The sequence below is a fragment of the Dermacentor silvarum genome, chromosome 10, assembly GCF_013339745.2.
Source record: "Dermacentor silvarum isolate Dsil-2018 chromosome 10, BIME_Dsil_1.4, whole genome shotgun sequence".
Classification (NCBI taxonomy): Eukaryota; Metazoa; Arthropoda; class Arachnida; order Ixodida; family Ixodidae; genus Dermacentor; species Dermacentor silvarum.
In genome coordinates, this window is record NC_051163.1 from 124,308,939 (window position 1) to 124,321,342 (window position 12,404).

General features: G+C 45.2%; 1 protein-coding gene across 1 annotated transcript; it reads right to left on the minus strand.

Annotated features, from left to right (window-relative positions):
* Positions 1–3,662: 3,662 nt before the first annotated feature.
* LOC119431821 (uncharacterized) lies at positions 3,663–8,042 on the minus strand. Its single transcript, XM_037699284.1, has 2 exons — positions 8,017–8,042; positions 3,663–4,284 (listed from the first exon to the last, which is right to left on the minus strand). The coding sequence occupies exons 1-2, from the start codon at positions 8,040–8,042 to the stop codon at positions 3,663–3,665; spliced, it is 648 nt and encodes a 215-aa protein (XP_037555212.1).
* Positions 8,043–12,404: the final 4,362 nt, after the last annotated feature.

Consider the following 12,404-nt stretch of genomic DNA (forward strand, 5'->3'; position numbering starts at 1 on the left):
TTTTCGGTGTTACGTAGGCTACTACGGGTCATGCTCACATGTAATAAATTGTTGTCCCGCCACAATTCTTTCGCACGAAGCTAATTTTATCATGAAGCACGCATACGTGCATTTTTCTTGCGTACTGTAACTAACGCACTACTTTTTGGCCACGGACGCCGGCAGTGTGCGAAGTCGCTTCGGCGCTCACGGAATGGCATTCTAATTTTGAAAAATTAACAAAACAAACAAAGTCTTTATTTTTTTCTGTAGCTTTACAGAAACGGTGACAGGAGCAAAAGGAATCAAGGCCTGGCAGAGGCTCCTGCTCCGTTCAAAAAATTTGACAACAGCGACAGCTTTCATGTAGCACAAAAGTAACTACAACAACGTCGTTTTAAGATATTGCAACAAAGAAGACAGCATTGTCAACTAACAGATTACGTGATAAATAAACACTAGAATTGAAATTAATCACTACTTCGTGACCTATGAGACATTGGTATTATGTAACATACACTCGATATAAACATAAAGATACATCACAAATTGTCAACATGATAACCAGGGTGGAATCAATACTAAGTAAGATTGTATGGTGTTAGATCTTTAAACAGCATGAAGAACATATATAAAATATAACAGGTAGCAAGCAACAAAAATAACATGCAATTACAGCACGCATTAGATATATAATAGGAAGTGAAAATAATCAGTTATATTCGATTTCATTTTCAATTAACAAGACCTTGAAAGATTTCTTAGTAAGCATATTGTACTCTGTAGATCCCAGACGATTCAGCAAGGCCGAGATTTGATAGGTTACACGTTGTCTGCCATAATTGGTTCTCGTCCACGTAACTCGAAAAGCTTTCCTACGTAGTGGATACTGATTTTGCGATTGTGACCCGTGGACATAAGAAAGTTTATTATCTTTTATATAGTGTAATAACTTATAATAGTAAATTTTGGAGGCCTTTAATAGGTCATGTTTTATAAACAAAGGCTCTGTTCTCAAGCCTTCCGTGATAATTTTCGAAAAATCTCAGCACTCTCTTTTGTAATATAATACGTTTATTGTAATTCTGCGTATATGTAGTGCCCCATACTAACATACAATACGAAAGCCTAGAATAAAATAATAATATAACACTCTCTTTAACCAAACAGGTATAATGTCACTTATTTTAAAGAAACAACCTGTAATTTTGCTAAGCTCTGCTGTAAGGTTAATAACATGGGTATTCCAGGATAGGTCCTCTCTAAACCACACACCAAGAAACTTGTGAGCTTGTACCTGTTCCAGTTTAGCCCCACGGAACATAACTGTAATTTTATATTGACGCGGTTTGTTAATTGGTGCAAATAATATGTGCTTAGTTTTGTTGACATTTAACTGTAGCTTATTGATGTGTAACCAATTTGATAGCCGATCTAAATGCGTATTAACTGAACTTTGCAATTCTGCTATCGATCTGTCTGCAAAAAACACATTAGTATCATCGGCGTACATTATTAATTTTTGGGAAAATGGTATTAGAGCAAGATCATTAATATATAGGTTAAACAGTAGTGGACCTAATATGGACCCCTGGGGGACACCATTTTGAATTTTTAGTTTCGGTGACATTACTTTATTGACTGAAAAATATTGGTATCTATTTGTAAGGTAGCTTTGTAATAATGTTAATGCAATACCGCGTGTTCCATAATCATGTAGCTTATCTAAAAGCACGTTATGATTCACCGAGTCAAACGCTTTTCGTAAATCTATGAATAGCCCGATAGTATATAGCTTCTGTTCAAAGTTTTCTATGATTTGATGTTTAGCATTCAGTAGTGCCTGCTCACAAGATCTTCCTTTCCGAAAACCGTACTGCGCGTCACACATAATATTGTATTTTTTCATGAAACCTTCAATGCGTATATTTATGACTGTTTCAAAAACCTTCGATAATACAGGAAGTACTGAGATAGGTCGATAATTATTGGGACTGTGATCTGTACCTCCTTTATGTATTGGGCATACTCTAGCTACTTTAAGTGCATCACGAAATATACCGGATTCAAACATTGAGTTAGCAATGTAAGCTATGGGGATACAAATTATGCCTGCTACATGTTTAACCGGAACTGAAAGGATATCATCAATACCAGAAGCGGTATCATTTTTTAGATTTCCGATAATGCTGACAACTTCATTCATTGTTGTAGGCGAGAAAACAAGTGAATTCAGAAGTCCCTTTCTTTCCGTGTTCGCAGTGTTTGATAGATTAGTAGGTAGTATATATTCTCCACTACGTATAAGTTGAGAATTTAGGGCTGTAGCAGCTCCTTCATCACTTAGAGTACCCTGAGCTGTCGTTACATTTATGGTGTTACTAGTTTTTTTCCTGTTGGTTATATCATTAACAGCCTGCCAGACCTTCCTTGCATTATCTGAAATCCGAGTAAATAAATTTTCATAATACTGTAGTTTTGCACGTTTTAAATCAGTATTTAGCTTATTTCGATAGTCTTTAAACTGAGAAAGTTTAGTCAGATCTCTACTTTTAACGAAGGTGTGGTATAATTTGTTTTTCGTCTTGATTCTACTCAAAAGCAAACCAGTAACTCACGGTTTTCTATTCTTGTTTTTACGATTCCTACTGCATTTAAGAGGAAAAGCCAGGTTGTAGCAATGTTTGAAGCTGTCATGAAAATAATTGTACGCTTTGTTTGGGTCTGAAGTTGTCATCACCAATTCCCAGTTTAATTTTTCAATATGTGAGCGGAACGTTTCCAGTGACTTTGACTTGACGCTCCGATAAGAAGAAGCAGGTATTTTAGTGTCCTGAGCTTTTACAACCGGCAGGAAACAGAAGACTGGCAGATGATCACTGATATCTAGCGTCAGCAGACCAGCAGTAGCATCCTGGCAGAACATATTAGTGATACATACGTCAAGCAACGTTGCACTCTCTGCCGTGATCCGCGTCGATAAGTTGATAAGATTTTCACATGCGTATGATTTGATTATATTCTTGAATTCTCTTGTACTTACATCGTTTCCAAGCATGTTAATATTCACAGCCCCAGTAATTAAAAACATAGTGCCACTGCTACTTAAAAAATGTAAGAGTTCTTCTGCAAAATTAAGAAAATGTCTCTTGCTGCCGCAGGGTGGCCTATAGATAACACAGTAGTACCCGCATTTTGTATAAATGACGAGACATTCTACGTTTTCATTCGTGACAGTATATTCGTGTAATAATTCATACTGGATACAACTTTTGACATACATGGCAAGACCGCCACCGCGAGAGCAGTTTCTTATTAGTCCTTCATATTTATATCCATCAAATTGTGGTGGACTATCCCGTTCAGTAAGCCACGTTTCTGTGAAACATAAAATGTCAAACTTGCATTTGAAGTTCTCAAGCGCCTCTTGAAGTTTTTCACGCTTATTTCTCATACTTCGTGCGTTCAAGTGAAACACCGATATCCATTTTTATAACTTATATCACCATAATATGCATTAAAAGAGTCATAATCATGATAAGAGCAGACATTATGGCTGAGTCCTATCATGTTTGCATCTGCACTATTAACAGATGAACCGAAAGTACGGACATCGGGTAGAGTCATCCTTGTTAATTATAGTGCTTAAAAAGCGCAAGGAGACTGAGGAGGCGCTTCACAGTTTACTTCAAGTCCTCCAATTCACGCACACTTCTGATAACCACTGCACGTTCACCATTTTTCTTTCCCACCAACACCTTACCATTCGTATGCCAAACAAACGCATATCCAGCGCTCCTTGCCCAATCCTTAGTTGTAAACAGAAGTTCGCGGGAAAGTCGAGTCATATTCTCGCAGATGTACACATTTCCACTTTCTTTCTTTAACTCTTTTTTGTTTGCAAGCCAGGAATCACGCTGTTCCTGCCTTGCAAAGCGAATTATGATCCCACGCGTCTTTCCCGGCTTCGCTGCAAGTCTGTGCAGAGCGGTGACTTCATCCATGGTTATATGTGGTTGGCTAATCTTATCTGCAATACTGTTTACCTTTTCGATCAAGTTTTCGTTTTCTGTTTCTTGAATGCCATGTATCTCGATGTTAAGGCGACGGCTGCGCCACTCTAAGTTATCAACGTCTAGTCTGAGCTGATCGACTTCTTTAAGGCTAGAGTTTTCAAGGATTCCGACACGTTTTTCCAGTTCTTTTGTTGATTTTGCTTGGGCAAGCAGTCGCGTTTGAAACCGGTCAAACTTATCCGAGATCACCTGAACAGATTCCTCGATTGACTGAACTTTTCCGGGCAAGCTAAGTAGGAATCGAGCTTGGTTTCAATTGCATACATGCGCATGCATAACTCTTTCTCGTACCTGGAACTTTCTACAGGTGTTTCGTTTTTGTTATTGCCTCCTTTACGAGTGTCACATTTCCAATTTTTTCTGGCGCCGTCGCGTCTAGAGCCAAGCAGCTCCTCGGTAACTCCCGAACATTCACTAAAGTGAAACCTAAACTTACACTCCGTGCAGGTTATGAAAAGCCCATTTTCAGGGAGCTCCAGTCTACATACACAACACCGCGACATGGCAATGCTCTCCCTAATTCAAATCACGCAATGCAAGACATATGGCAGCAGCGGCAGCGATACACAGATCACGATAAAAGGTAACTAACCTGTAAGTACAGTAAGAAGAGTTCAGACGACGTGTCTACCACCGCTGCCACTGCCGCCAAATGCCAAGCAACGCCCCGTTCAGCCTTGTGCTGGCCGCTTGGTTGCCTACGTCAGGTGATGCAGTGGGCGATCGGGCTGACCGGATCAACTTTTCAGTCGTAGTGAAGAATAGCTTCACGGCCTTGCAGACAGATGCGGCAGGTAGGACAGCGCAGAACGATGCGTCTCCAGGAAGCAGGAAGGCAATGTTGAACAGCTGTAAGTACAGTAAGAAGAGTTCAGACGACGTGTCTACGACCGCTGCCACTGCCGCCAAATGCCATGAGCGTTGTTTTTTCAATATTCTAAGTTGACAGTTCCGTGTGGATTTAGGTTTGATGTTACTTTCAGAGAGGCCGATCTCATATGTGCGAGCCTGTGAGTCGTAATTCTGAAAACACTACAGCTGCTCGCTAGGCCGTTTCGAGGCCCACATTGTCGTGGCTATATATACTGGCAGGGTTGCTTCTTGTCGTGTGTCGAGTTTCCGTTGGATGTCTTTCACAGCTCTTCAACGGGTTTTTCTCAAATGTTTGTGTTTATGTATTGCTTGGCCTTTCTGGTCTCGTTCGCTTGTTTCGCAGAATTTGGCTTATTCGTGTGCGTATATTTCGGAATTTGACCCGAAGCATCTACATAAAAATTCTCCACGCAAGTTGACGTGTCTTTTTTATACTCCCGGTGCACCTCGAAAAAACTCCGTCCAGCTCGAAGTAAAAAATAAAAATGACAGAAAAAAAACTCCGAAGGCACCACGCAAAAATTCCGCCCGCACGGAGTAAAAATTATACTCCAATCATTCGGAGCATAATAAACTCCCAACGGGGAAGTCGCTAGAGGACAAGCATTCTACTCCCACCTGAGAGTTATTTTCGTTTACAGTGTACGGAGAGTGTATTTTTATGCTGACCGATTTAGTAGTTACCGAAAACACAGCTTGCCTCTTATGCTAAGCAGGCAACAAGTGATGGCCCTTTCGACACTGCATCGTAAGCAACAACACCGCTCGTTGCCACGCGAGTACGGCAGGCGTCGGCATTTTCGCGCGCTAGTGCGGCTAGGTGTTCGTTGTCGCCGTTTTCGATGTGGCCGGGACGTTCATGCCTTCTGGTCTCGGTGTGATCGCTTTTCATATGTGCATCATAAGTGTTCATATATGCTTTGAATATTTCCTCATTATTTCGTGTGAGCGGTGCACGGTTTCTACTGTACCTGAAGCGAACAGTGAGCGCTGGCCGCACGCGTGCCGATGTAAACAAATGTGCCGTTCTTGCGTTGCATAAATACTCTGGGCGCAGTGCCTTCCCTTCAAAGAGCTATGGCCACTGTGGTCAAGACTCAGCTATAAAATCAGTTTTTATCGTCCTATTAGCGTACGTTCAGTGCGCAAATGCATGAACTCGGCTGCTATATACGATACGGCTAACTTCCGCTGAGCGGAATCGACCCCAGCTTAAACTTGATATGGGCGGCTGGCGAGTGCTCGCGTTCGTGCATTACAACTTCCGAAGCATATTTGGACTCATATTCGGCACGAATAAATATGAATAACAGGAGTACAAACGTAGGCGCAGTGTCAATCGCGATACGGTGAGATGGGTTCGTTCAGAGGCACATCGCACGGTGACTGGTTTTGTCGGCGTAGCTGCACGAAATCCCGTCCTCATATTTCGACGACTTGCGGTTGTAAGTTGCACCAGAGTCATTGCCGGCCTAAGCATCCTGTCCAACAAGCGGCCACTCACACAAAACGAAAATTACGACTGATAAATACACAAACCCATTTCAACTGGCTTCTTGCAGCGCGCCTCTGCGTCCCGCGGGGCCCCGACGCCGTAAATATTGTTTATCGCGAAGCCGGCTAAGGTGGCGCCACAGCGCAATGCAAAAGGCGGATTATAAAGCAGTCGCTGGCTGAATAGCATAAGATTCATTTACACTTTTTGTGTGTTTTCACAAGCTCATTTTTTAAAATATATTAGACTTATTTTTTAATTAATATTTTTTTTCTTTTTTTCGTGGTTGCGAACCTTCAATCTCGTGAGTTCGCGCATGATCGCGCACGGCATTGCGTGCCAGTTTTCCGCCATGAAGCCCAGCGAGGTGACATCGGAACGCGATCTTTTGTTGCCGAACGAGCCTTGTGTCGCCTCGATGACCACACCACCAAGGAGCCTCGGCAAGAACAAGAGCGGCCACATCATGAACAGTGATTCACGCAACATGATCTTCCACTGCTACACGTTTTCGCGTAATAGGCAGCCTGAACGCAGCGTGGAGGACACGAGCAAGTTTGTCGCCGACATGCTGGGTGTCAGCGAAAGGAATGTGTTCAGGGTGAGGGAGGTAGTTAAAGCTTCGCATTTTTCGGGTGGCAAACTGACGACGCCCTCGCGAAAGCGCCCACGCAATGCGGAGAAGAGAAGACGCAGCGCGAAGTTTGACAGCTTCACGTTGTGCGCGCTGAGGTCAGGTGTGCACGATTTCTTTCGCCGCAACGAGATACCGACGGTCGAAAAGATAACTACCGAGTTCTCGGCGCGTATGGAACTACCATCACCAATGCGGTGTACTGTGCGTCGCCTGCTTAACGAGATAGGCTTCAAGCACGAAAGGAGAAGCCGCAACTCGCTGCTTATCGACCGGGATGACATCACCGATTGGCAGAATCGCTACCTCCGTGACGTGGAGCGCTACCGGGCGGAAGGCCGAAAGATCTACCTGGAAGAGACATGGGTGACGGCGGGACGCACTCGGTTGATCGTGTGGACAGACACCGTGGTGCAGAAGCGCGAACGCCTGTTCGCTCGAGCAAATGGCCTGACGACGGGTCTAAAACAACCTCCTGGGAAAGGTCAGCGCCTGGTCGTGACGCACATCGGCAGCGAGGATGGCTTCGTCGACGGCTGCTTGGATGTATTCCGAGGCCAAAAGACAGGCGACTACCATGAGGAAATCGACGGCAATCGCTTTGAGGGCTGGTTCAATGACGTTCTGCAGAAGTTGCCAGCTGGTAGCGTCATTGCTTTAGACAATGCACCTTACTATAGCCGGCGAGAAGAGAAATTGCCGACGACGGCCTGCAAGAAGGAAGAGATACAGGAGTGTCTCACAAGCAAGAACATCACCTACGGTGACAGGAGGATGAAGAAGCAGCTGCTTGAGCTGGCGGCATCTGTAAAGTCACGCTTTCTGAGCTACATCGTAGACAACGCAGCTGTAAGGGCTGGTTGCATTCTACTCAGGCTCTCGCTGTACCACTGCGAATTATATCCCATTGAGCTTGTGTGGGCCAAGGTCAAAATGGCATCGCTGCGGACAACACAGACTTCAAGCTGTCCACGGTCGACGCCATGTTCAGGAAGAAAATCAAGCAGGTAATGGCGGAGTACTGAAGGAAGAGCATTCAGCACGTGAGGGACTTCGAGGCAAAGTTCAGACTTGACACGTCTGGGTGTGAGCACATTAAACCCATCAGCATCCAGCTGGGTGAAGATGAGACTGAAGAAAGCGACTCCGACTGCGAGCTGTCTGGCATTGAGCCAGTCGAAGAAGCATAACGGCTTTTTATTAACGAAAGAACAGCCCTCATTATGCCTACCAAAATTTTGGATGCATAAATAAATAAGCAGGATGCAATAAATAAGCAGTTCCATTTATGGCGTATTCCTTATAATAGAATCTCAATTCTGATAAGCAACGTCCTGCACACATCGTGCTCGATTTAAGAAGTGGCATAGAAACACATTTAAATGCTGGCATATCTGAACTTAAACACAATTGTTAAGCCTAATTATCGTTGGCGGGCTCAAAATGCTCATTCGGGCAGCCTCCGTCGAGTTTGACGCGCCCCATAGTGAAATAGCAGAAGTCGGAGCACGCTTTGTGGCTCTCTTAGCAGTCTCCACTGGAAATCAGAGTCATGTGATGGCTAGTGCTGGTGAAGTAGCAGTAGTCAACATGAACCTGACAGCCACTGTTAGCAGCTTGCACGCCAAAGCACATTCATGTGGTTGCATTGTTTATTTTGGTTATCTCGCTCACACGAGTAATGCGACTAAGAGAACCATTATAAAACACCATTAGCTTAGTGAGGCCCAAAATGCTTATTCAGGCAGCCTCCGTCGAGTTTGACACGCCCCATAGTGAAATAGCAGAAGTCGGAGCACGATTTATAGCTCCGTTAGCAGTCTGCACTGAAAATTACAGTGTGGTCATAGCCAATTTTTAATTTATTTATCTGACTCGGGCAAGTAACGCGAGCGCAAGCACAATTATTAACGTGAATAAGTTTGCTAGCATTTTTTGTCATGTTTACGTACCGGGAAAATGCTCAACAAAGTTGAACGTGTTTTAGTGAGTCCCTTTGTGCATTACAAGCCGCAGGCAAAGTGACGGTCAGATTCAGACAGTGATATTGGTGAAATAATAAATGGTGTGAAAGTTGCAAAAGCTCTCAGAGCACTGCTTTGCTGGGATCCATTCACTAGAAAACTGGATTGTAATGATGAAAGCGTCAAGACAGGAATTGATACCCCACTGCACAATGTTATATATGTGTACCACCACATGTGACGGGCAGCGAAATCATCTGTTTATTAAGACTAAATGCAGCAACATAGCTAGATGCTGTTTCGCAATATGGAACCCTTTCATGTGCACTTCTGGCAAGCTGCCGTATGCACTGATGAATGAACACATTAACAGGGGTAAGACACGAAGTTACTGTGCAAGCCACGTGATGCCTTTAACATTTTGTATCGGTCAATGGTTCTGTTGTCACAGGTTACAAAACTTTCTTTAGTGCAAGTTGGTTAATCACGTTGCGGCAACAGCACAAGAAGCAAAGTCAGAACATTAGGAGAAAACACAGCAAGATGGCAGACTGAGGAGGCAAGGTAGACGAGAGAGAAAGGCTTTAATGACATCGAAGAGGCCAGCCATGCTATTCACAGGACTTGGTGCTTTTATGAGACGAGTTAATGGAATTGTAAAGAAAGACGTGGCTGCAGCATGCGCACAAGAACAAACGCAAAAAATAAAAGGACAGAGTAGGAATAAACACATATACGCACGGAAGCACTCACATATTCCCACACATGCACACAAACTCGAGCTCGAAAACTAGGATATAAAATACACAAAAGGCGAAATAACAAATATGAACAAACACGCAAGAAAACACGCACACACATTTAACGCAGACGCGAGTAGAGGTATTAGGAGTCAGTTCACAAGCAGCTGTGCCTACTTCGTCCTACTTTTTTAATGTGCATAATAGCTCTGTTGCCTTCACTGTCATAGGAATTTTTATTGCGATAGCAATTATATGGACACTTCAACCGGATTTCTGCCGTCGGCGTCGCCGTCGCCATCGCCGTCGTCGTCGCCGTCGCCGTGAGGTTCCGTATAGATAAAATCTTCACCGCGCGCCGTATGCCCGAGCGCAAGCGTGCTGAGACGCACGCTATCACGGAGAGCGAACGCACTCAATCCCCCACGCGCAAGCAACGAAGCGGGAAGCCAGCGCCGGAGGGAGCGGGGGGGGGGGGGGGGGCACTTCTACTGTGCCAACAACCGCGCTCGTCGCTCGGCCGCACGGTCTCTTATCTCTCCCGCGCGCAAGCAAGGAAGCGGGAAGCCAGCGCCGGAGGAAGCGGGGAGGGGGGGGGGGGCGCACTTTTCTTCTGCCAACAACCGCGCTCGTCGCTCGCCGCACCGTCTCTTATCTCCACACGGCTCTGACCTTTATGAGCCGTGCATTCGCGGCTCAGTTCCTGTTGAAGCGATAGACCGCACGTACCTTCGCCCGCAGCGGCGTATGCTTGCTGCCAGCGTTTTGACAGTCGTCTGCAGTCATTCAGTGTGATCTCTTCATGTTTGTTTGTGCGCGCTCACACCACGCTTGTTCATTCAGTTAGTAATAGTCGGGTCACATTTTCCAACGCACGCTACACATGTAATGCTGCCCGGATCGGCAGTGCAGCGCTACAGGTGTGTCCCTTCGCACGCGCGCTGCCCACGGGAAGCGCTTCTCATCAACACCACCGTTTCACACGCGCCTTCTCGTGGTCATCGAGTCTCTCTTCATGTCGGTCTACTTACGCCGCAGCACACCTGCTTACTTAATCAGCTCATGTTTACTACAATTCATATTGTTACCAAAGCCGCTCACCTTACTTCGTATGACATTGCTGTGTTGCTATCGCATTCATTGCTTCGCCCTTAGGGCGAAACTGTGACATTTTTTTTAGTAGCAACATATGACGACAATCGAAAAGCAGCGCAAAGCTGTGTTGTCGGAAAGCAAGTCGAGCGCTAGCAGCACAACTTATGCGCGATTGCGTCACAGCAGGCATTCTACAGCTGCCGCGTGCAGTGAGCGAAGAATTCTAAGCCACACAGCGACGCCAATTCATGCCGAGCTCCTTTGTAAGGGCACCAGTCATAATTTTATATTAGTACTGAGGCTGACATTACGCAAGCAAACACTGCTCCCAAACGCTAATAACCAATGACATTCGCTCAGGCAACGCGTGTTAGTCACTTATTGTTGGCATTGGTGGAAAGCAATCAATCAACGGTGCTACACAACATTCGAACGGCGCTGCTAGACGCTCGGCTATCTTATCACACTGCTGCCAACGATCGGTCGTTTTCACGCTGAGCTGGCAGCAACGAATCTTTGCGTTGGAGGTTGCTTTCGCAAATATTTTCTGTTGAGAAACTCGTAGGTTGGTTTCATCCGCGCACGCTTTTCTCATTTACCCTGATAATGGTATCGCTCCATTACTTCGCCACGTCCGACGAGAAACGCAGGGGCACAGTACACAAACACACCCGCCGCTCACAGTAGGTACCAGACTTTGGCAAACTGTCCTCGTCGTAACTTCACTTAGGAGCAAAACAAAACACCATGGAACAAACACGCACGATGTTTGTTTGCAGCGGTATGTCGCCGCTGAATCCTGTTTCCAGACGAAGCCCAGCGCAGCCCACCGATGTTCGCTGCAATCTTTCTTCGCCGGCTCACGGCTAAGAACAAACGCACGGGGCACAAATTGTGCATCGTAAGCTCGCAATAATATTTCCGGCATGACAGACCACCACAAACAATTCGAATTCACTCTGACGAAGGGAGACGCACACAGCTGACGCGACTCGGCCCAGTTCGAAGTGAGGGCGGCCATGTTAAGGCCGTTTTACATGCTGCAACTGGAGCGAAAAAATCGGTGGAGTCGCACGCCTCGCAATGCGATTTTTTGAGGGCACATTCACATGACAGCGATTTCTACAATGCGACTGGTGCGACGCCCAGGGTTGCTTGCTGCCAGGTTTTGTCGTACACGCCGCATAATTTTTTGATTAATGAAAAAGACACGCGCGCTATAATATAATTGACCTCTTTATTAGGGCCAAATAATACGTGCGTTTTGTAATTTAAAACGCTTCAAAGTTTAATTTGTTTTGGAGTGCGCAACAGCGGTTTATGAAGTTCAACACGAGGGGACATGGCGGATGTAAACAGCTGTTCGCAACTGGTCGTTCAGCTTTGTGCTGTCTTGTGTGTCTTTTATGCCCATATCGTTCTTCTTGCGCTACAACAAATTACAAGAGGACCTATCAACAAGCCCATGTAGCTGTTATCATCGGATATGCAGTATTCGGAATTCGGCTGCAGCGAAGTCGTCATGTCAACACAGAGACCCGCGCGCTA